The sequence below is a fragment of the Protopterus annectens genome, chromosome 15.part0 (genome assembly GCF_019279795.1).
Source record: "Protopterus annectens isolate FY-2018-M chromosome 15.part0, PAN1.0, whole genome shotgun sequence".
Classification (NCBI taxonomy): Eukaryota; Metazoa; Chordata; order Ceratodontiformes; family Protopteridae; genus Protopterus; species Protopterus annectens.
The window spans coordinates 496,332,351-496,358,518 of NC_056749.1; the positions used below are offsets into that span (position 1 = coordinate 496,332,351).

At 46.1% G+C, this 26,168-nt stretch overlaps 1 protein-coding gene across 1 annotated transcript in view; it reads left to right on the plus strand.

Annotated features, from left to right (window-relative positions):
* The window catches only part of LOC122789851 (THO complex subunit 2-like), a 2,067,217-nt gene that overhangs the window by 1,835,951 nt on the left and 205,098 nt on the right, over window positions 1-26,168 (plus strand). The window contains exon 19 of the mRNA XM_044057285.1: window positions 13,996-14,092. Coding sequence (XP_043913220.1) covers window positions 13,996-14,092 — 97 coding nt within the window. The remainder of the gene's footprint in view (window positions 1-13,995; window positions 14,093-26,168) is intronic.

A 26,168-nucleotide genomic window follows, 5' to 3' on the forward strand; every position in this document is an offset into this window, starting at 1 on the left:
TAGGTACCTCTTAAATAGCTCTCATGCTTATGAGCTTTGAAATTTGTAGTTTTGCCTCTGCCCTTTGATTCAGTGGCAGGTTTGGCATGCCTCTCATTTTTGGAAGAGTGTGAAATTGAAATTTGTAACCTCTGTTTATAATGTCCAGGATCCATTTGTCTGTTGTGACAATATGCCAATTGCCTGCAAATAATGCTAGCTTTCCTCCCAAAGGTGCTGCCAGCTGAGACATGCTTGGCATGGAAATGAGGGAGTCATTGGGTTTGCTTCCTGTATTGTTGTGCACTGTCCTCGCCACCTCTTGGTGCTGGAGTTTGCCATTGTCGGCCTCTATATGATCCTTGTGATTGCCCTCTGCCCCTTATGCGCCTGTATCTACCTCTTTGGGGCTTGTCAGTGGCTGGAAAGGACCATTTTTTTGAAGGCCAATTTCTGCTAAAATGTGGAGGTTGGACCTGTAAAAAGGCTTTGACAGTTTGCATAGATTTGGTTTTTTCCTCCATTTTCCGTAGTATCTCCTCAGCATTCATACCAAACAGCACATCCTTTTGTAAAGGAGCATCTAGAAGTTTAGCTTTCACATGATCAGGCAAGTTTTGTTCTCTAAGCCAGGCATGTCTACGAATGACTGATCCTGTAGCAGCCGCTCTACTTGAGGCCTCTAGGGCATCATAACCACATTGTAAAGTATGTTTACCCACTTGCTCTGCACTATGCATCATATTCTGTAACTCCTTCAAATCTGGTTGTTCAGGTTGAGACATTTTATTCCTTAATTGTGATAGCAGGAACTGTTGATATTTAAGCATATGAAACAGACAATTTAAGGCCCTCATAGCTAGGGTGGCCGAGGTATATACCTTTTTTCCCCACCTTTCTAAAGATCTTGACTCTCTTTCTGCAGGAAGAGGGTTCTTGGCAGTGGAGGCCTTCAATCCCTTGGGGCCTTGTGAAATGGTTTCAGGGTCAGCATTATGGCTTTTGAAGAGAAATTGGTGCGAGTTAGGTACTCTGTAGTACCTATCAGGTTTGACTGGTGCAGGAGGCAGAGAATCCGGGTTAAGGCAAGCCTCCGAATAAACATCATCAAGTATGTCCAAAACGGGGTATCGCCAGAGGTCTGTGTTGAGGTAACAAAAGAAATTCCCTAAGTCTTTTCTTAGAATCTGAAAAGTCTTGGCCTTCCCAATGGAAGTGTTCCCTCAAGGTGTGCAAGGTTTCCCCAAAGGAAAAATCCTCAGGAGGGGATACAGAAGGGATGGACTGCTCTGCATCCGAATCCTCAAAAGGGGAGTAAGAGTGTTCCTCTACATCAGGAAGTTCTGATAAAATGGATCCCTGATCAGAAGAGGGAGAATCTTCCTCCACTCTGGGTCTCTTGTCTGGAGGGGGTTGAGAACCTTTGATAAGAGTAATTAAATCCTCAGCCATTTTAAGCTTCTGTTTTTTAGGCATGGGACCTGGGGATGGGCCCTGTGCAACAGGCCTCTTGGGATGCCTGGCTGCTTTGGATTTAGTAAAGGCCTTAATAGAAAAAGAAGATGAGGGTCTAAAGACACCATGGGTGGAGGTGGACCTGTCCACATTAGTAGGCTCAACATTAGCAAAGGCTTCGGTGGTTGTAGTCTGGGAAAGGGCCGAGGTCGCAGCGGTCTCGGGTACAGAGGACACCGCCAAAGGAGTGTCGTCTGTAGTCTGGGACTGCAAAGGCGTCTCGCTGAGAACCGGACCACGTGTAGCCTGTTTTGGCGTGGTGTCGGCGGGGACCGCGGGCCTCGCATGTCGGTCCTTCTCCTTGCGTTTTTTGGACAAAACGGTAGTCGGAGTGTCTGACGACATCTTATAATCGAAAGCTTTACCAAAATAGTGTTGGGCGAACTCCGCCCGACGCTTAATAGTGCGTTTATTGAAGGTAGCGCAAAAGCGACAGCCCGAGACGTCGTGGTCTGGGCCTAAACAGGGTATGCAGAGGGAATGGAAATCCTTATGCGGTATTTCCTTCACACAAGAAATACAATTATTAACTTTTTCTGACATCGGTCTGAGGCAAGAAAAGGTTCCCCAACGGGGTGCTTAGCTTTAATGAAGACTTCGGTTTCCAAAATTTTCGTAATTCAGGAGCTGGCCGACCGGCACTTGCGAACTGCTTCTGCTTCTGGCACCGCGTGGCAAAAAAGACTGAAGAACATGGCATCGGCTGTGTCTTATATACTCTGGCCTCACTGACGTCAGAAGAGAAAGCGACCACAACCGACGCCGGACCAAGACTTTGGAATTCGGCCGACCGAGGGACCGCCTGACGGCAGAGAACCCATCTGTGATTACTGCAGCTGTATGCACGATGAACATCTAGTGCCCTCACAACAGATAATATTCCTGGGTGCCAGCTTGAACACAACGGCCCAGATGGCTTATCTCACGCCAGACAAGCAAGGACAACTGGCTCAAAATTTTTAATTAATGGCAACAAAGACCCAACTCCCTGCAAGAAAAATTCTGCAGGCCTTGGGCTACATGGCGTCTTGCATACTAATTCCTTTTGCCAGACTGCATATGAGGATACTACAATGGTACCTAAAGAGCGTACGGTCTCAACACTGTCAATGTTTGTAAACAGTTATACCACTAATTCCTTGCCTACAACAGGAGTTTCGATGGTGGGCCAAGCTTGTCACCTCAACAAGGGACAGCCTTTCACTCAACCCACAGCCAGGCAAACACTGAGAACAGATGCATCGGATTACACCTGGGGAGCACACATGGCAGGAAAATGTATCCAGGGCGAGTGGCCCACAGAGCAAAGACATCTCCACATCAATCAAAAAGAGATGCTAGCTGTACAAAATGCTATTATAGCTTTCAAGGACCTACTGCATCCAGGACAATTACTACTAAAGACAGACAACACCACAGTTATGTGGTACATAAGCAAGGGGGCACACACTCCTACACCCTCTGCAGACAAGCCATGACCTTGTGGAACACAGCTCTAAACTACCAAGTTCATCTGCAAGCACAATTCCTGCCAGGAGACGAAAACACACTGGCACAGACGACCTAAGCAGAAACATTATGGACCCACACGAATGGAAACTGAATCCACAAGTATTCAGAATGATAACACAAAAATGGGGGAGCCTGGACATCTGTTTGCTTCCCCAAAGAACTACCAATTACAGAAATTCTGCACAAGGAGCTACCATCCACAAGTATGGAGAGTGGATGCCCTCTCATTCAAGTGGAAAAAACAAGTATACGCTTTTCCTCCTTTACCTCTCCTCCCAAAGGTACTCCTAAAGGCCAGGCAGGAAGAGCCAAAAATTATACTGATTGCTCCAGACTTGCCACGCCAGCACTGGTACCCAATCTTAAAGAACTTAGCACAAGAACCACACTGGATTTTGCCTCAAATCCCAGAGTTGCTGACACAGCACAACAATCAGATACTTCACAGCCAGCTAAAGACCTTAAACCTAGCTGCATGGAAAATTCCCTAGTCAAGCAAGCAATGCCTATCTTCAAAGCTGTTATGGATGTCATTCTGGAGGCCAGAAGGCCTAGCACAGGAATGCGTACTCGGATAAATGGAAGAGATTCTGTGCCTGGAACCAAGCGCACAGCCTTGACCCTCTTGTCCCTAACATTCCTCAGATACTGCAATACTTAACTGAGATGCTGGACAAGGACCTCTCTTTTTCATCCATCAAGATCCACGCCTCCGCTATCTCTGCTCATTACAACACGGATCCACCAATTTTTTTTCTAATCCTTTACACAAACAATACCTCAGAGGGGCTAAAAACATAAGACCGCCCCATAGAGCACCTACACCAACTTGGGACCTCAACTTTGTTTTGGAAAAGTTAACTCTACCTCCTTTTGAGCCAGCTAGCACAGCAGAAATAAAATACATCTCTTCGAAAACTGCTCTGCTACTAGCAATTACATCAGCACGAAGAGTTTCAGAATTACATGCACTAATGGCAGTGGAACCTTTCCTCCTCATCCACCAGGACAGGGTGTCTTTAAGAACTAACCCTACGTTTATGCCAAAGGTGGTATCAAGTTTGGCTCTGAACCAAACTATTCACTTGCCAACTTTTTATCCAAAACCACAGAACAAAAGAGAGAAATTGCTACATTCTTTGGACATTTCACAGACAGTTACGCTTCTGCTTGGACAAAACCAAAGCTTTCAGAAAATCTGAGCAATTATTGGTAGCATATGCTGCAGGGGCACAGGGAAAAGCCATTTCAAAGCAGACTATTTCAAAATGGGCAGGACACTGTATATGTTTTGGCTATACCCACCATGGGAAACCTGTACCTAGCAGCATTAGATCTCACTCCACCATGGCAACAGCCACTTCAACCGCCTACCTCAGAGGAGTACCTACCAAGGATATTTTGGAAGCAGCAACATGGAGTTCTGTGCATACCTTCACCAGGCATTACCATTTGCCTTTATACTCCAAATCCAGAGCTGGCTTCGCCACTGCTGTACTGCAGGGCCTTATAGCCACCCCTAATGCCTTATAGATCCAGCCTCCCTACCTCAGCTTTGGGATTCCACCCAAGTATGACGACTGCAGCAGTGTAACATGATGAACATAGTACAGTTTTGTACCTACCATAAATGTAGATGTTTGAGTGTTGACACTGCTGCAGTCCATCTTACCCTCCCTCCTTCCCCCTCTTACTTTCTGGTACTTACCTAGGACATCTACCCTTTTTACCTATGGGGAGTAACCTAAAAATGGCTGTTTGCTTTTCTTTTGTATTGTTTACTAGCAATTTGAATTGCCTACCTATTTGGGGACACCTGATATCTGGGGCAAGAAAAACTGAAGAAATAGGCGTAGGCTGCATCTTGTATACCCCTGTCGCACTGACGTCAGGGAGGAGGCGACAGCAACCGACTCCGGACCAAGACTTTGGAACTCTGGCCGACTGCGGGACCACCTGACGGCAGGATAACCCAAGTGTAATGACTGCAGTAGTGTCAACACTCGAACATCTACATTTATGGTAGGTACAAAACTGTACTGTAGCCTGCCAGCAGGATAACCCAAGTGTAATGACTGCTACAGTGAATACACTCGAACATCTACATTTATGGTAGGTACACAACTGTACTTTGTGTACCCTTACAATAAATGTAGATGTTCGAGTGTGCATTCACTGTTGCAGTCCTGGTTTCCCACTGTCCCTACCCCCTTATATCTTCTTTCTTTGGGGAGACATACGTTTCTAACGGTGGGTCCTCTGGAAGCATCAAAACTGCTTCGACATCGGCTCCGGCTGGAGCCGATGTTTCCAAGCCTCATACTGTTTCTTCAGCTCCAGCCGGAGCCGAGGCTGATGAGACTCGGTTGGCTCCGATACTCTTATCGGAGCAACCTCCGAGGAAGAGGTCTAGGTCCCCCTCCATCAGCTCCGTTCACTCGGCACCGGGATCCCCTCTTCTTTCGGAACGGAGCCATAGATCGCATTCCTCACAGTCTTCCAGGCTATCTGACCACGATTTACAAAGGGTAGTGAGTAGACTTCTCATGTCCGAGGCTCTGGCCCAAATGCTGCATAGCCCGACTCAACAGTCAGCGGCTATTTCCGTCCCTCAATGTGTTCCTCCTCCGACTCCTTTGAGCTCGGAGCCGGGGCTCATCGGAGCCATGACTGTCGGCGCGTCGGAACCGATAGCTTCCTTTTCGGCTCCTTCGTCTGCTCCGATCTCCTCTTTGGAAGGATCTCGGCGCCGAGCTTCCCTCGTCTGCTCCGAGGGGGCGAGTGGCATCAGACCCTTGTCCGACCCCGCTCTCCCTCTCGGGGGTTCGGCGCTGGTGAGTTCGGCTCTGACATCGGCCTCGGAGCCGTCCCTGTCAGTGCCGAGAGGGGTCCTTGTCTCTTCGGAGTGGGGACCTCCGGCCTTGCCCGATACGGGTGCCTTAGAGGTCATGCGGAGCGTGCTAGAACCAGTGTCTGCTCAACAGTCGGCTCCGTCAGCCCCTCCATCTTCAGTGCCTCAGACCGCAGAGAGCCAACTCCTCAAGTTTCCCCATTGGGAATTTCCTCCTCTTCTGAGGCCTCTCCTGACCTGGTAGGAGAGCCCCCTAGGAAGAGGCAGTGTAAGAGGAAGCACATTGACTCCCCTGAGTCTATCACCTCTGACACTGACTTAGAGGAATCTGAAGGTTCCCCTCGATCCCCCTCTGAGGATGTCTCCTTTGCTGACATCCTTGAGATCCTGAAACAGGGGGAACTGGCCAGCCCTTAACCCTTCAGAGGATGAGTCAGTGTACCTTGAGGCGTTTGGCTCTCGCCCTTCCACCTCCTGGGTGTCCCCCCCCTTTGACCCCCTTATGGAAGTGGTGGCAAGGAAGGCCTGGATGGCCCCTGATTCAGTGGAACCCACCCCGAGGAGGCCGTCAAAGTTTATTACTGCCCCTAAGGATAAAGACTTTTTATCTAAAGGTGTCCTCGTCGATGCCATGGTGGTGACCACGGCCACTAAGAAGGAGTTAGCCGATCCTTTGGTACCTGTCCATCCTCCTAATAAGGAATCTAGGACCATGGACAGGTACAGTAAGTGGATGTTCTCATCAGCGACCTTTTCGATGCGGTCGCTGAACTACTTATGTCACTTCACTCGTCTCCAGAGAGATTTACTCAAGGATATGGGTGAAGCGATAAAGGATCCAACAACTGAGGGGTTCCAAGACAGAATGAACTCCCTGTTGGCAACCCTGAACTCCATCGTTAACTCCTCCATGCGGCTCATCTCATATGCTGCGGATGGGACGAGTAGAGCCGCAGGCACAGGCGTTGCCGTACGACGTCACGCCTGGATGCGGCTGTGCAACTTTGCGGACCCTTTCAAGGCGTCCTTCACCAATTCCCCCTTTGATGGATCATCCTTGTTTGGTCCTCAGGTGAAAGATACATTGACTAGGTGCGAGGTGGAAGGTAAGACTCTCTGTGCTGTGGGAGTCCGTTTTTCTACCCCTTCTAGGCCTTATCCCAAAGGTCAGAGGGGAGGAAAAATGTGGTTCCGCAAACAAACCCAGGGAGTCTCATCTGACGCAGAAGGTCGATTCCCCTCTAGAGGCAGAGGGGGGAATAACAGTAGACGCCGCCCTAGTGGCAGAGGAGGTCCGCAAAATTAGGGTAGCAGAGAAACTTTCTCTGATAAACCCTTTCAGTATCCCTGAGGAGCTGCCCGGCTGTCAACCTTCGGAGGCAGTCGGGGGAAGATTATCCCTTTACCCAAAAGCCTGGCTTTCCCTTACACAAGACAAATGGGTACAGTCGATCATATCCGAGGGCTACAAAATTCCCTTTATTCACATTCCATCCCAACCCAAAGGATCCTTTCCAGATGTTCCACCCAGTCTAAGGGAACAAGCAGCGCTAGAAATTTCAAAGCTGCTATCAAAAAGAGCTGTCCAATCAGTCCCAGCAGACCAACAAGGATCCGGAATCTACTCCAAATTCTTTTTGGTACCAAAAAAAACAGGGGACTGGAGACCCATTCTGGATCTCAGCAACTTGAACAAGTATGTCAGAAAAACAAAATTCCGGATGGTCACGCTACAGTCCATTCTACCCTTCTTGGGTCAGGACAATTGGATGTGCTCGATAGATCTTCAGGACGCGTACTACCATATCAAGATGAACAGACGCTCCAGGAGATTTCTCCACTTCAGGCTGGGAGCCAGTCACTACCAGTTCAGAGCCCTGCCCTTTGGTCTCACTACAGCCCCCCCGAGTGTTTACCAAATGCATGGCAGTGGTCGCGGCTCACTTGAGACGTCAAGGATTCAAGGTGTTTCCATATTTAGACTGGCTCCTTACTGCCACCACCAGGCATCAACTACTTCTATCCACAGACTTCACTATCCAAACTTGCCAAGCTCTAGGCATTTCAATAAATTTCGAAAAATCTGCCTTGTCGCCTTCTCAGTCTATTACCTTTATAGGCGCCACCTTAGACACACTCAATCTTTCAGCCAGACTTACAGAGCAAAGAGTGTCAGACATCCGCAAGCAAGTTTACCTTCTCTTACAATGCAACAAAGTCAAAGCCAGACTAGTTTTGAAGGTATCAGGACTCATGGCAGCAGCTATCCCCCTTCTCCCCTTAGCTCGCTTCCACATGAGGATCCTCCAATGGATGCTGTTTACTCAATGGTCCTTCCAACAGCTCCCGATGTCCCACGCCATATTGATAACTCAATCATGCAAAAATCAAAACTGTCTTGGTGGATCACATCACCTCAGGTTCTCCAAGGAAGACCTTTTACTCACCCCCCCCCCATTCGCCACGTTGACAACGGACGCCTCCCTGATCGGGTTGGGGGGGGGCATTATCAGGGCAGGACAGTCCAGGGCACGTGGCAACCTTTCGAGTGCCACTTGCACATAAATGTCTTAGAGATGAGAGCAGTCCTTTTAGCGTTGCAAGCCCTTCACGACTCTTCCCACAGGGGCTATTGCAATTCAGATGGACAACATGTCCGTAGTGTGGTACATCAACAAACAAGGCGGAACCAGATCCATACCCCTTATGTCGAGAGGCACTCGGACTTTGGCAATGGGCGATCTCTTCTCAGCATTTTCTGGTAGCAACGCACATTCCCGGGAAGTCTAACGTGATTGCAGGCAAGTTGAGCAGGGCAATTCTCATGCCCCACGAGTGGTCTCTGAAGAAATCAGTACTGGAAGAAGTGTTCCAAAGATGGGGCCAGCCTTGCTGCGATCTTTTTGCTACTCCTCAAAACAGCAAGTGTCACGACTTCTTCACTCTCTTCCCATTACCAGGCCATCCCACCAGAGACGCTGTAGTCCACGATTGGCCCCGGGGACTTCTGTATGCTTTTCCCCCTTTTCCACTGATAACTCGACTAATTCAGAAAGCCATCGCTTTGAGAGTGACAATGATCCTCATTGCCCCTTACTGGCCTCGACAGATGTGGTTTCTGTTCCTTCATCGTTACCTTTTGGAGCAGCCTTGGCATCTGGACCCAGTGCCAGATCTGTTGACCCACCAATCGGGCCAGCTGCACCAATCTCTTCATTCTCTCAACCTCACAGAGTGGTTTCTCCGATTCCGACCTTAGCCAGGCTTCCCTTAATATCTCGCTCGGTCTGAGATATCTTGATAGCCTCTCATAAATCTTCTACTCGGAAGATTTATAATAGCAAATGGAAATGCTTCTCCTTTTGGGCAACATCAAAAAATATAGATCCCTTCACTGCACCTATCCAGTCTATTCTAGACTTTCTAGCAGAACTCTTTCATTTAGGCTCTTCTTCATCTACCGTTAGAGTTCAATTGGCTGCTATATCTAATTGCCATGTAGGTGTCTCGGAGTCTAGCATCATGGCTCACAAGCTCTGCAAAGCCTTTTTAAGGGGCGTTTTTCTTCTCAAACCTCCAATCAAAGATCCCCCGCCTCAATGGGACCTGAACTTGGTTCTGGCATCCTTAATCCTTCCCCCTTTTGAACCAGCGGCTTCATGTTCTCTGAAGTTACTTTCATGGAAGACACTTTTTCTGGTAGCCATAACTTCAGCGAGAAGGGTATCTGAACTCCATGCTCTGTGCAGTCGTCCTTACTTAGTGTTTCACAAAGATAGGATATCCCTCTGTACTAATCCATCCTTTTTACCTAAGGTTTCCTCTCAAACAAACCTAAACCAAATGATTGATCTCCCCGTCTTTTTCCCTAACTATTCCAACAGGTCAGAACAAAAGCTACATTTTCTGGATGTTCACCGCCAACTTAGATGTTATTTAGACAGGACTAAACAATTCAGGAAGTCTGATCAGCTTTTTCTATCGTATGCAGAAGGGAAATTGGGCCTTCCAGTTACTAAAGTATCCCTTTCGAGATGGCTTACCTCTACAATTACCTTCATCTATGAGATCAGACATCAAAAACTACCTTCAGGACCTAGAGCTCATTCAACTATGGCCTTAGCTACATCCGTAGCTTTTCAGGATAGGCTGCCAATAGATTCCATTTGTGCAGCAGCCATTTGGGCTTCTCCTCGTACCTTCATTTCACATTACAAATTGGACATGGCCTCCAGAAACCGTGCCAACTTTGGTTCCACTGTTCTCAAGAGTCTGTTCCGATAGGCCACCCGGGATAAGGTGCTAGGGACGCGGTCCCATCCAGCAAGAAAGAAGGCGAGATAGACAACTTAACATTAAGAAGTTATGTACCTACCATAACGTTCCATGTTAGTTGTCGTCTTCTTGCCTTCTTCCTTGCGTCCCACCCTCCTTCCCCCAAGCCTGGACAGACCGATAGGAATCCATTTTGTGATCTTCCTCTGGAAGTTTTCATTCCCACATGTTCTACCACCTCTATTTCCCCTTTTGTTAGGTCTTGGGGATACCTTACTCTCAGGTTTATATAGAGGTGGGTTACCTTTCTCAATACTATGGAGACTAGTATTGCTTGGTCTAGCTATCAAACGAGATCTGAGTAGTTACCGCCTAGCATTGTGGGATATAGGGGACACTCGAGCCGGTGGAATTAGCTCTTGAGCTTTAGTATTGGCCGAGTCGGAGCCGAGGATTGTCTCCGAACCCATCCAGCAAGGAAGAAGGCGAGAAGAAGACAACTAACATGGAACGTTATGGTAGGTACATAACTTCTTATTTCATGACATGGGAGACGAAACCTAATCCCAGAGGGATTCCTCAACCCCCTCTAGAACTGGCTTTTTTTTCCACAGGTTTGTTAGGAACTCTTTGCAGAAGAGATTATACAGAAAGTCCCTTCACATGTAAGAGGAAATGGATTTTACTCCAGGATGTCCTGGTCCCTAGGAAAGAAGGTCCCTGGAGACCAGTCCTGGATTTGTCCCATCTCAACACCTTCCTTCAATTTTCTGCCTTTCAGATGCTTACCCTCTACCCTTTTTCCCCTTATCCTTCCCCATGCTTTCTTATTATCCTTGGATGTAAAAGACGCCTACTTAAACATTCTAAACGATCCCCTCTTAAGGAAATTCCTCTGCTTCTCAGTGGGTTTTGCACACTTTCAGTTCTGTTCTTTGCCATTTGGTCTTTCTATGTCCCCAAGAGTGTTCACAAAATGCCTTGCACCAATCCTGGCCTTTGCCAGGACAAGGGGAATCTAGCTTTTCCCCTACCAAGACTATACCCTGATTCAGGCTCCGTCAGCTCGAATGCTCATAGATCACCTGGACTTCACTCTCTCCCTCTTGAGAAGTCTGGGGTTCACCATAAATCTCAAAAAGTCATTCTTATTAACCTCGCAGGATCACATGTTTCTGGGATGCCACATCCTAACAGAAAAAATGATGGCTCGTCTTCCCCAGAAACAATTGTGGCATTATTTCAGTGAGTTATTACCCCTCAAAGCCCTTACAGACAATGAATTTCTGAGACTCCAGGTATTCATGGCATCCACCCTACCCATGGTACCTTTGGCAAATCTTCACATGAGGTTGTTCCAGTGGTACTTGAGAACAACCTGGAAACCACATTTGCACCCCTGGAGTACATGGTCCCCATGCTACCATGTCTTTCTAGAGAACTGAATTGGTGGATAGCCCAGATTCAGGCCAACTCAGGCCTATCCCTCCAACCCCTGCCACCCAAGTAGGACCTTTTTCTCAAATGCTTCGGGCACATGGTGGGGAGCAACCTTGGGAGAATGGAGAGTGAGGGGAACTCATGGACTCCCACTCAACTAAAAGAGCACACCAGTATCAAGGAGATGAGTCTTTATATTGGCCCTACAAATTTTCAAAAATCTCCTACCAGGCACGCTGAGGTGGTTCACAGATGTCACCACAGTGCTGTGGTACATCAACAAACAAGGGAGGACAAGGTCCTACTTCTGTGCAGGTTGGCTCTGCAAGCATGTGAAATCGCCTTGGCGAGACAAGTCACCATCCAAGCCGTCTGCATACCTTGAGCAGACAGTATGATGGCAGATTCCTTAAGCAGGACCATGACTCTGTGTTACGAATGGATGCTAAACAGGGATGTGTTTTTGGACCTGGTCTATCGATGGGGTATTCTGGATTTGGATCTGTTTTCCTCCCCCATGAACAGACAGCTTCCAGTCTTCTGCTCCAGGGTGCCCCATCCCGAAGCATGGAGGGTGAATGCTGTCACATTCCCACCCATCCCTCTCATTCAAAAAGTTCTGCTGAAAATTCAGAAAGAGCAACCTCAAATCTGGTCAGTGAATCCCTGTTGGCCATGGCAGCATTGGTTCCCCCTGTTACTACATCTAGGCAAGGGCAATCACCACAAGTTGTCCCACTGGATGGACCTGCTCACACAGGAGAAGGGAACGCTCTTACACCCCGAACTGTCCACCCTGAACCTTACAGTGTGGGTGATAGGGTATTTATTCCCTTCAGACACCTTTACACAGAGGATCTGCTTCAGGTTTTGCAGGAGGCCAGAAAACCAACTACCAGAAAATCATACCTTTCAAAGTGGAAGAGATTTTCTGTCTGGTATCAAAAAAAAAATTTACAACCACTGGTAGTAGAACCCCTAGTGGTCTTGTCCTACTTGTGTGAATTGATGAATTCTGGACTTATTCTTCCATCAAGACACATTTATCTGCCATCTCCGCATGCCTGCCACTTACCCCACCTTTGGCTTCTATTTTGAAAGTAAAAGTCTTCCTAAAAGGGGTTTTGCACCTCAGACCTCCAAGGAAGCCCATCCCGCCTCCTTGGGACCTAAAGTTTGTACTGGAGAAGTAGACACTGCCACCCTTTGAGCCAGACTATACTGTTGGTGGCCATTACTTCAGCCAGAAGAGTTTCGGAAATACAAACCCTTATGGCCTTTCGTTTTACTATTTTCCACAAGGACAGGGTGTGTTTGCATACCAACCCAACCTTCATGCCCAAACCTACTCACCTTCTTCCCTTCACCCCAAAACCCAGCTGAAAGGATACTACATTCCTTAGATGTTCACAGACAACTCTGGTACTATTTGGCCAAGTCCAAACCCATCCGTAAATCGAACAGGCTGTTTGTTTCCTACCACCCAAGATCCCAGGGACACCCTGTTTTTAAGCAAACCATATCCTCCTGTATATCTAAAACCATCTCCTTTTGTTATACAGTTCATGGCAGAAGGCTCCTCTTCCCAGTAAAAGCACACACTACCAGGGCAGTGTCCTCCTCTGGGGCCTTCTTCAAAGGTTTGGATACAGCTGCCATTTTAGAAGCAGCTACATGGTCTTTTGTCCATACCTTCACCAAACACTACAAGTTGTACAGTGTTTGCTGAGCCAGAAAAGGTTTTGCCAGAGCCATCCTACATGTGTTTATGGAAAGTGCTTCTGTTCCTCCTCCTGGTACAGGAGCTTTTGCACTCTCCCTTGTATTATGGATACAGCAGCATATGAATAGGAGGACATAGGGTTGTTGTGTAAAATCTTACCATAACTTTAGATGTCTTTCTCTCCTATATGCTGCTGTATAGTTTCCCACCCTGCCTTCCCCCTGACACTTGCCTGACTTCTGTGTACCCAATCCGTAGTCGCTGATTCCGGCATCATTCATTTCTGAGGTAGGTGCATGCTAACGTCCATTGTGTACCCCATGTCTGTTTATGACCGATGTCTGCAGAGAGAGACACGGGACATCACACTCACCCTGGCTTGTAGCGTTTATCTTTTGTAAAATGGCCAGACGTACGAGAGTTGACCAGAGATGGATTCCCTTGTGTTATGGATACAGCAGCATATAGAAGAGAAGGACATCTAAAGTTATGGTAAGATTTTTACACATCAACCCTTTCTGCTTTGAAATATTTTAAGTAGTTATCTAGGGAAGCAGACCATGTCATACTGATTTAAAAACAGTATGAAACAAAATAAATGGTGCAGGTAAGTCATTTGTGTGTTATTCACGTGTTCTCAGCATGTATATGAATTTAATTGTACTGAGTTATAATAAACTATATGTTTATATATCCACAGGTCTTGCAAGCTTCTGTGGTGCAGTTTGCCGAAAATATCCCATTGAACTTGCAGGTTTGCTGCAGTATGTAGCAAATCAGCTGAAAGCTGGAAAAAGGTATATATTTATTGTAATGCTTGTTTAAAGCTTAGTGAAATAATTATATTTACATCATAATTCCAAAACCCTTTGAAATTTAGTAAACTGAATAAACCAAGCAGGCACAACTGCTTGCCCCCTTTCAGGATGTCTCAGCAGCAATGGCTTTCATACAACTTTTATATCTTATCGATATGTCTCTTATTTTTTTAAACATCTTTGTTAAATCGCATTTTAAACAATGACAAATGTGCATACATTAATAGAAAAGGCAAACTGTAGTAATGGTTTTCATTGTTATTGTCCATCATATTATATAAGTTCAGTTCCTGCCTTCTCTTAACCCTGATTCTTCTTCATTAACATTATTTATTTATTTGACATTTGTTTACCAGGAAAGTCTGACTTGGAATTAAGCTAATTTTCAGAGGAGGCTCAGGGAGAAACACTCCAGATGCATGTCTTTTCACTGTGGGAGGAAACCCACACAAATGCAAGGAGGACATACAAACTCCACACAGAAGGCACCCCAGCTGAGAATTGAACCAGAGAACCTCTTGCTGTGAAGTGACAATGCTACTGCTGCACCACTGCGCCTTCCATAATTATTTTGCATTCCATTTATTTTTGAGTCTGTTCCTTCCCTTTTCTTAAGACCCCGCCTCCATTTTTAATTTTCTCTACAGGGTGGAATACATTGATTACAACTGGTATAGATTGTGATTTCTATTTTCTAGCATTTTTTTCGCAGACACTAGCATTAAAATTAGTAAGGCCTTACTTTTGACTAGGCAAACAGTATTCTGTGTGCCATGTGTAAAGAATTATTTCATTGATAAACCAATTTGTTCCTCCATCATTTACATCAAGCTATTCTGCATAGAATTTTTTTACATTTGCCAACTTACCCCCCCCAGAAATGCTTCCAATTATTAACATGCTTTCCCCATCACATCTCCTGCTTTTACTGTCTACCTGAGGGCAAATGCATTAAAGTTGTCCTAGAATATAAAAATACCTACACAAATACTTTCATGCAAAATAAACCTTCTGGATTTCATTTCATACTTGGAATTCTTAGAGATTTTTCCAAATGTTCCTTTAAAAATTGGCTTGCAAATCTTTTGTAACCTTCTGTGATTTTTTTTTTTCATGCAGTATTTTACCCACCCTATGAATTCTTTTTTAGCAGCAGCTTCTGCTCTAGCCTCTATTAATAACTCTACCTGTGCTGGCCTTTCATTCATCCTCCATCTCGTCTTCTCTTGTTACACTTATCTCTCCCTGATAGGAAGACATTCTGTTGTCTACTGTCCAGACTACTGCGTAGCGTCCTCCTGAGTTGTTTAGCAAAAGAACCAAGGTAAATTTTAGATCGTGTTGACTATTTTCTTTTCCCCTGGTTGCAGTCATCTCTATTGGTAAAATTGTCTTTGGCACACTAGCTTAATTCTTAGAATACTTTTCTTTAACATTTTAATATTCTGTATGGTCTTTCAACCCCCCCCCCCATTATCACTTTCCCCTTTGATTAATAATCTTCTGTTTCAGTTGTCCATATGAGTCTGAAATGCTTCGCTGTAAACTGTTTATGTTGAGTAACCATAGACAATTTTATAATTTTATTCTATGGACCAAATCAGTTTATCAGTTAACTTTTGCTGTCTTCCCATCCCAAACAAATTCCTGCAACTTTCTATTAATTATCTACAACTTCTCTGACTGAAAAAATTGCACCTAATCTATGTATAAAACTAAAGGAACTAAAATTCTTTTCTCTGATTGTGTCTTAAACTACACTCCCAGATGCTTCACCTAATTATATCCCCATAAGTATTTCTGAAACAGTTAATTTGTGAGCACATATTTTACTGATGTAGCTTTTGTTATCTTTATTTAGTTTGTCCTGAAAAGAACCTGGGAAACCCAAGGTGGCATTTGTACTACTAGGATAAATTTGGCCATGTCATCAGGGAATCCACGTGGGCTTCCACCAACTCAAGCAGATGGGACTTTGATTTAATGGCTCATCCAGTGGACACACTCAGAAGTCCAGCTTCACCAATCCATTTACCTAGCTGAGAATAAAACCCACATCCTCCTGCACTAATGGTGAGAGTGCTACCTGTTGGACCATTGATACTGGAAGTCCTCCTTATTTAACTGTATTATTTTGTCAGTGAATGCAAGTGTTACCATTGTCCTATTGATAAAAATCCCAGCTGACTCTAGCAAATGGTTTCTCTGCATCAAGAACCACCAATAGTAACAGTGTTTTCTTAGATTATACTTCCCGTTGAAGTTGTGAACGTCTCCCCTCCACACACTCACAGTATTCCATATGTCAACTTTGGCAGCAACGTGGTCATTCTGTTAGCTAGAAGACACAGTACATTAATGTCCTCCTGTTCTCATGTTGCAATATTCATAACCTTTGGGTTAGCCTCTGCCTAGCAACCCGAACGTCCGGCCAATATACAAAAGCTCTAGTTACTGCAAGGTATTTGGACCATCTGACATTAGGTGTAGGGTGCGTGGGCCACAAAAGCGACACCTGCGCATACCTTCTTCAGAACTTCTCTGCCGCCAGTCGAGCTTCAGCTCATCCTGCCATCTCTGCCGCTGGATCTTGCAGTTTAAAGAGAAGTACCCCTTTGGGGCCTTTTTCTTATTCTTTTTCTTTGGTCACTGCATGCCTGCCCAGGTTCTAGTCATCCAGAAAAGGAAAGTGTAGGTGTGAACATCATATCCCTTATAAGGGCCAACCACAACCATAAGGCCTGCACGATTTGTCAGGCCTTTGTCCCAAAGACTCTTCACAGCTGTCTGCTCGCCCTTGTATTTATCTAGAGAACCAATCCCTCAAACTTCTTGCTTTTGCTATGGAAGGGCTGTCTAGCCATACCATCAAGCCACCGAAAAAAAAGGCCAAAGTTACCAGGCCTGTACCTACTGCTGCACCTCTTCCACCTGACATTCCCTCTGTGGCTGAGGTATGCCTGGAGAAACAAATGGAACCAGCCAACTGTGGTATAGCGGGTACCGATTCTGGAGGCCCTAAAACCAAGTTCTGAAAGCACGTCTGGTGAGGTAACGCAGACTTCGGGTGCTGACGACGAGGTGGAACCTCGACTCACTGTGAACATCCAGACCATTCCTTCCACCGTTACTGAGGCTTCTGAACCTAGGCCTGCCTTAGGGCCTACACCCTCCAGGCCTGTTTCTTCTTTAAAAAAAGAAACAGAAAACCAAACAGATAACTTCACCTCCTGAGAACTTGCCTGATTGACAAGCTTTCTCTGTGTTTGTTCAATGTCTTTATGGCCCTTAGGCCTTCCATGGTTGCTTCTCCCCCAGCTAACCCTCCTGTTATCAGCCTTAGGCCTGAGACTGTAGAACCTCTTGCAGTACAGGCCAAAGACACTTCAGATTACTGTTCAGAGGATTCTGTCTTATGCTTCACAAATGCCTTCCCCGTCTTGGATATGCCCCCCCAGAGGAAGACTTTGCTGAGGCATGTTCCCCTGGGGAGGACCTTACCTTTGGAGAGACTGTCTCTTGGATGTGAGTTTTTCAAATGGGACTCCACAGAAATGCCTGAAGTCCAAAAGAGGTATTATGAACTCCTACAAATGGATATCCTTTCGCCTTCTACCATTCCAACAGTCCTACCAGCCTTCTTAGATGACTTTTCTGCAGCTTCTAAAAACCCTGAATCTCCCCCCACTATCCTAGAAGGCCTGACAGATTTTATAAGGTCCCAGAAGGGGCAAAATTTCTAATAAAATCCCCTGTTGTAGATCCTGGTAACATTTTTGTCTTTGCAGACAAATTCTCCAGGCTGCTACCCTCTACCTCTGTTCTTCCTTCTGATAAGGACAGCAGAACTATGGAGTGAATTGGCAAGAAGGTGTACACCTCTACCACTTTGGCGTTTATGGCCATCAACTACCAGACATGTGTCTAAGTACTCCCTGGCCCTTTTGACTCGGGCTTCAAAGCTCTTGGATGATTTCCCTGATTTAGCCAGCAAGTCACAAATCTCTAACATGATCTCTTTGTCCTTACAAGTGACAAGACATTCAATGAAATGCAGTTATGATGCTGCAGAGGCCTCAGCCAGATCTGCAGCTTCTGCCTCAGTGCTCAGAAGGTACTCTTGGTTAAGGCTCCAACCCCCTACCTGACAAAATCAGGGCTAAACTTTTAGTTTCTCCCTTAGACAGTACTGCCTTATTTGGGGCCAAAGTAGCAGAACTTTTCAAAACCCTTCAGAAGGGGAAAGAACTTACAAGACTTGAAGCATTTGTTTGTGTCACCAATTCCTAAATCCCACAGGAATTTATCCTACTAAGACCCAGTTCATTAGAAAACATTCTCCTCCTCCTCCTCCTCCTACTGGGGGAAAAAAGAGTTCCAGAAAACGCAGCCACCTTCCAGGCCTTCCCAGACACCAACTCAGAAACCTCAATTATAGGACAAGGCAGGTAGTCCGGGATTACCTGATTAGTCCTCTTCCCCCTGCAGATCCTATACCCCTTTCCCAGACACTCTCACTGTCTCCATTTCTGGAAAAGCATTGCCTCAGACAGGTGGTTCTTGTCAGTCATAGACAAAGGTCACTTCATAACTTGGACCATTCCTCCTCTCATAAGAGGCATCCTGCAGCCACCATAAGACCGGCTGCCCCTATTCTAACCAGTCTTGGACAGCCTCCTTTCTGAAGGGACTATCCAACCAGTTATTCCGTCAGGAAAGGGGTTTTACTCCAGAGTTTTCCTGGTCCCAGGAAAGGACAGCCCATGGAGACCCATCCTGGATCTCTCTCACCGCATCCTTTTTCTTCAAGTGCCCACCTTCCGCATGCTCATGCTTCAGACTCTATTTCTACTGCTAATGCCTCGAGCATTTTTGGCCACCTTGGACATCAGAGATGCCTACCTGCTTATCCCCATCCGGCCCAGATACAGGAAGTACTTGTGCTTCTCTGTGGGTTCCTCACATTTTCAATTCTCTGCTTTACCCTTTTCACTATCTACTGCTCCAAGGGTATTCACCAAATGTGTGGCTCCAGTGGTAGCCTATTTACAGGGTCCTAGGGATACAGATTTTCCCATACCTGGACAACCTTCTGATCTGGGCAGATTGTTACAGTACCCTCCAAACCATCTCCAGACAGTCATTTCTGTTCTGCAGTCTCTGGGTTTCACCATCAACTTCCCCAAATCTAGCCTAACCCCCCCTCCCAGGACCAAGTCTTCCTGGGATGCAGAATCAGGACAGATGTTATGATGGCATTCCTCCCACCCCAAAAGGTGGAAAGCTTGAAGGAATACCTGTTGTCTGTTATCCACGCCCCTTCAATGACAGCAAGAGAGTACTTCAGACTCTTAGGGCATATGGCTTCTACAATCCCCATGTTGCCACTGGCTAGTCTCTGCATGAGGAAACTTCAGTGTTACCTGAGGTCCACATGGACCCGGCACTCCCACCCCTTGCACCACACTATTCCCTTCCTACCACATCTAAGAAAAGAGATCCTTTGGTGAGTGGATCAAGAGTGTCTGAACCCAGGACTTCCCTTACAACCCCTAACTCTAGTCCAAGAAATGTACACAGATGCTTCAGACCAGGGTTGGAGAGCTGCTGTGGACAGCTTGAAGGTGCAAGGCACATAGAGAGGCCCCTTCAAGAAGGGAGCACATCAGCATCAGAGAGATGAGGGCTCTCATCTTTGCACTGTGGGCCTTCCAAGATATTCTGAAGCAAGGACCCTCTGAAGTTGTTCACGGACAACACTACTGTTCTTTGTATGTGAACAAACAGGGGGGAGCAAGGTCATTCTTGATATACAGACTTGCACTCCAGGCTTGGGAATGAAGGTCCAGTATGGAGTCATTCTGCAGGCTGTCTGTATTCTCTCAGCTCAGAGCACTCAGGCAGACATCTTGAGCAGGTCCATGTCACAATCGCTCAACTTGATGCTACAAAAGGATGTGTTTCAGAACATAGTCCCCAGGTGGGGTATGCCACAAGTAGATCTGTTTGCTTCCCCTTTGAACGGACACCTTCAACAGTTTTGTACCAGGCACCCAGCCTCCTTAGCAAGGGCAACGGTGCCTTCTCTATCTCATGAAAGGGGATGTTCCTGTACACACACCCCCTTCCTGCTCATACACAGAGGTCTAATGAAAAGTCAGCAGGACAAACCAGAAATCTTGCTGGTGACTCCCTTTTGGCCAAGAAATCACTGATTTCCCCTCCTCCTGAGTTTAGCCAGAGGCAGTTGTCGCAAGTTACCTCACAGAGTGGACCTATTCACGCAGGACAAGGGATCCCTAATCCATTCCCACTTGGAATCTCTTGATTCTAACTCTGTGGGTGAGAGAGACCTTTACTCTGAGGACATGCTAATTGTCCTGCAGGAGGCCAGGAAAACAGATACTAGGAGATCCTATCTGTCCATATGGAAAAGGTTCTCCATTCTGTGTGTTAAAAGACAGACCCATTTCAAGGAGAGGTCTCCTTGATGCTGTCTTAACTGTGTAAATAGTTGTAGGCAGGGCTGACATATTCCTCTGTTCAGGCCCACCTTGCTGCAGTTTAAGCTTGTCTGCCTCTTGACCCTCCAGTTGCTTCTAGACTTCAAGTGAAGTTATTCATAAAAGGAGTTCTACACCTCAGGCCCCCCAGGAGGCTAGTTCCCCCACCCTGGGACCTGAACTGTGTGTTAGAGAAGCTCACCGTTGCCCCATTTGAGCCAGCAGCTACAGCCTCTCTAAAGTACTGCACTTAGAAAACTGTGCTTTTGGTGGCTGTGACATCAGCCAGGAGAGTGCCAGAGCTCCAAGCCGTCATGGTCACCCCACCTTTTTTAATCTTCCACAAGGATAGGGTAACCTTACAGACTAACGCATCCTTTATGCCTAAGGTGGTCAATGAGTTGTCCCTGAACCAATGTATCCACCTCCCCACCTTTTCCCCACAACCCCAGAATGACAGTGAGAGAATCCTGTATTCTCTTGATGTTCTTGTATAACTAAGAATGTTCATCGTGTTTCACTGTTGCAGTCATTACACTTGGGTTATCCTGTTGGCAGGCTACCCGCGGTCGGCCTGAATTCCAAAGTCATGGTCTGGCGTCAGTTGCTGTCGCCTCTTCCCTAATGTCAGTGCGACAGGGGTATAAAAGATGCAGCCGACGCCATTTTCTTCAGTCTTTCTTGCCGTGCGGCGCCCGAAGCAAAAGCAGTTCGCAAGTGCCGGTCAGCCGACTCCTGAGATTTTCGAAATTGAATTTCAGATCCGAAGTCTTCAAAAAAGCCAAGTACCCCGTTGGGGAAACTTTTTCTTGCTCCAGACCGATGTCAGTAAAAGTTAACAATTGTATTTCTTGTGGGAAGCAAATAACTCGTAAGGATTTTCATTTTTACTGTATTCCTTGCCTAGGCCCTGACCACGATGTTGCTACTTGTCAGTTTTGCGCTAGATTCAACCAATGCACTATTAAGCGTCTGCTCGATTTTGCTTTACACTACTTTGGCCGAAGGTTTAACTATATAATGCCGTTGGAACAACCAACGACCGGTGTTTATAAAAAGCGCAAGGACAAAGAAAAGGTCAGGCATCCGAGGTCCAAAACCGACGAAGAAGCCTCTTCTAGGCCAGTCTCTTGTTCACCGGTGCTCAGTGAGGTGCTTTCACAGCCCCTGACACCCGCTATCTCAGAGCCACAGACTGCCTCTGACTCCCACGTGGAGACAACTAGGCCTCCGGAAACTCAAGGTATTGGGCCTATGGAAACTATTCCCTCCGATGGGTCCGGAGCCGCTGAGCAGGCATCTGCTTCTGAGGGTGTTTTCAGACCTTCACAGCTTACTATCAAGACCACTTCAGCAGCCAAGGCAAAATCCAAAACACCTTTAAAGACAAAGAAACCAGTACAGCATTCACCTGGACAATCATCCATGCCAAAGAAACAGATGCTTAAAATGGCCGAGGACTTTATTACTCTGATCAGGGGTTCCCATCCCCCTCCTGATAAAAAGGCCTAGGCAAGATGCTGACTGATTCCTCTGACCAGGTTTCTATTTCCTCTGTTTCCTCTTCAGAACAGGGATATTCTCTTCTTCCCTATGAGGACTCTGACTCTGAAGAATCTAGCCCTTCAGCCTCTCCTCCTGAGGATTACTCTTTTGGGGAAACCCTGCACACCATGAGGGAGTATTTCCATTGGGAGAGCCAGGATTATTCAGAATCCAAGAAAAGGCTCAGAGACTTTCTTTTACTGCCTCAGCACAGGCCCCTTGCTATTCTCTCTCTACTAGATATTGTTATGTATTTTCTGAATCCAGTCTGTCTCCTGATTCTTTACCCCCTGCACCAGTTAAGCCCGATAGGTACTACAGGGTCCCAGACTCTCATACATTTTTTTATAAAAACCCTGCTGCTGACCCAGAAACAATTTCTCAGGGTCCCAAAGGGGTCAAGGCTTCCACTGCAAAAAACCCTGTTCCCTCTGATAGGGATTCTAGAGCACTGGACAGATGGGGAAAAAGTTTACACCTCTGCTACTTTAGCTGTAAGGGCTTTAAACTGCCAGTTTCACATGCTTAAATATCAACAATACTTAATGTCTTTGCTAAAACAGAAAATGCTTACAAGCTCAGAATGTTCTGAAAATAAGGAAATGCAGGATTTATTGCATGCAGCTGAACAAGTGGGAAAGCATACTTTGCAGTGTGGTTTTGATTCATTAGAGGCTTCTTGCAGAGCCGCAGTTACAGGTTCTGTCATTCGAAGGCATGCTTGGTTAAAATAAAGTTTACCTGATCATGTTGAAGCAAAATTGTTGGATGCTCCATTACAACATGATACTTTGTTTGGTGTTAAGGCAGAAGAGGTGTTAAAGAAAATGGAGGATAAAGCAAAATCAATGCAGACAGTAAAGGATTTCTTACAGGTTCAGCCACCCAGATTTAGCAGGAACTGGCCTTCTAGAAATTGGTCCTTTCCAGTGTCAGACAGGCCACAAAGAGGCAGATACAGATGCCCAAGAGGCAGATCTCAGCCCCAAGGCTCATACAGACCTAAGCAATGGGGTGCTTCAGCCCCCAAAGGCGGAGAAGACAAATCGCAACCTTATAGGAAACAGTCCCAATGACTTTCCTCTACCAATGCCAAGCTCTTACCTTTTGGCAGCTCCCTTAGGGGGAAAGCTAGCACTTTTCTCACAAAATTGGCACATGATCACCCAGGACAAATGGGTACTGAATATTGTTTCCCAGGGTTACAGGTTCCACTTTCACACCCTACCAAGGTCAAAAGGTATGCCAGACCTGCCACACAATCAATGGGCAGAGGCACAAAAACAAAATTCTGCTCTCATGGACATGAGGGCCATTCACAAAGTACCACAGCAAGAGCAGGGACAAGGATTTTACTCAAGACTTTTCTTGGTACCCAGAAAGGACAAAGCTTGGAGACCAATACTAGACCTGTCTACTCTAAATACTTTCCTGGACGTTCCAAAATTCAAAATGTTGACACTGTAGCAACTTCTTCCCATGCTGGGCAAGAGGGCTTGGCTAGTTACCTTGGACCTCAAAGAGGCATACCTGCATGTCCCAATCAGACAATCTTGCAGAAGATACCTCAGATTCATAGCTGGCTCAATGCATTACCAATTCTCTGCACTGCCCTTTGGCTTATCTACTGCGCCCAGGGTCTTCACAAAATGCCTGGCACCAGTAATTGCATTTTGCAGACAAAAAGGAATTCAAGTATATCCCTACTTGGACGACTGCCTTATTCAAGCGGACAGCAAGGGCATTCTACTAAAGCATCTGGCGTTTTTAAAAAGATTACTAATTTGCCTAGGGTACACAGTAAATGAAAAGAAATCAAAACTAATGCCCTCCAAAGAGATAATATTCCTGGGTGCAAGCTTAAATACAACTGCCCAGATGGCTTCTCTCACGCCAGACAAAGGCAAAAATGACTCATTACTTTCAAATGATTGCAACAAATACCCAGCTACCTGCAAGAAAAATTCTGCAGGCTTTGGGCTTCATGGCATCCTGCATCCTGCTAATTCCATATGCAAGACCGCATATGAGGAAGCTACAATGGTATCTAAAAAGTGTTTGGACTCAACATTGACACAGCCTGGAAACAATAATTACTCTAATTCCCTGCCTGCAACAAGAGTTTCGATGGTGGGCACTGGCCTGTCACAACAACAAGGGACAGCCTTTCACTTTACCCACAGCCAGGCAGACACTAACAACAGATACATCGGATTATGTCTGGGGAGCCCACATGGCAGGAAAATGTATACAGGGCAAGTGGCCCACAGACCAAATGCATCTTCATATCGATCAAAAAGAGACGCTAGCTGTCCAGAATGCCCTGACAGCCTTCAAGGATCTACTACATCCAGGACAACTATTACTAAAGACGGACAATACTACAGTCATGTGGTACATCAACAAGCAAGGGGGCACTCATTCCTACCCCCCTCTGCAGGCAAGCCATGACTTTGTGGAGCACAGCACTGGCCTATCAAGTACATCTGCAGGCACAATTCCTGCCAGGAAAGAAAAATACTCTGGCAGACGAACTAAACAGAAACCTCATGGACCCTCATGAGTGGAAACTAGATCCACAAGTAATGATAACAAAGAAATGGGGATGCCCAGACATAGATCTGTTTGCCTCCCCTCACAACTGCCAACTACAGAGATTCTGCACAAGGACTTATCACTCACAAGCATGGAAGGTGAATGCTCTGTCATTCAGCTGGAAAAGCCTAACAGTTTATGCCTATCCACCACTACCTCTACTCCCCAAGGTGCTCCTAAAAGTCAGACAAGAGAAGCCAAAAATGATTCTGATTGCCCCAGACTGGCCACGCCAGCACTGGTACCCAATCCTAAAGAACTTGTCTCAAGGGCCAGCCTGGACTTTACCTCAAATTCCTCATCTGCTGACCCAACAAAACAATCAGATCCTGCACAGCCAACTCAGAACCTTAAATCTGGCTGCATGACGAATAATATAGCCACTCAGAACACACCTCTCTCTAAAGCAGTTATGGATGTCATTTTGGAAGCCAGGAGGCCCAGCACCAGGAAATTTTATGCAGAAAAATGGAAGAGATTCTGTTTTTGGAACCAGGCGCGAGGGCTTGAACCGCTTGTTCCTAATATTCCTCAGATTTTACAATACCTAACTGAGATGCTGGACAAAGGTCTATCCTTCTCATCAATTAAGATCCATGCCTCTGCCATTTCAGCTCATTACAATACGGAACCTCCTATTTCCTCTCATCCACTACTAAGACAGTACCTCAGAGGGCAAAAAACATAAGACCCCCAAGGAGAGCACCAGCATCAACATGGGACCTCAACTTTGTCTTGGAAAAGCTCACACTGCCTCCTTTTGAGCCAGCCAATACAGCTGAGATAACATTCTTATCATGGAAAACTGCTCTGCTCCTAGCAATTACTTCAGCAAGAAGAGTCTCAGAGTTTCAGGCATTAATGGCAGTGGAACCTTTTATCATTTTTCATTCGGACAGGGTTTCTCCAAGGACAAACCCGACATTTATGCCAAAGGTAGTATCTAGTGTGGCTCTTAACCAAACCATTCATTTACCAACCTTTTATCCAAATCCCCAGAATAAAGGGGAGAGACTTCTGCACTGTTTGGACATACACAGGCAGCTACACTTCTGCTTGGACAAAACAAAGGCTTTCAGAAAAACTGAGCAACTTTTTGTGGCATACACTGCAGGATCACAAGGAAAGGCTATTTCAAAGCAGACTATTTCAAAATGGATAGGACACTGCATTCGTTTCTGCTGTGCACAGCATGGCAAATCAGTGCCTAAGAATATTAGGTCACATTCTACCAGGGCAGCAGCCTTTCTCAGAGGAGTACCAACCAAGGAAATTTTGGAGGCTGCAACTTGGAGTTCAGTGCACACTTTTACCAAGCACCATCACCTACCTCTTTACTCTAAATCCAGAGCTGGCTTTGCCACTGCAGTTCTGCAGGGCCTCATAGCCACTCCTAATCCTATTTAGAGCCA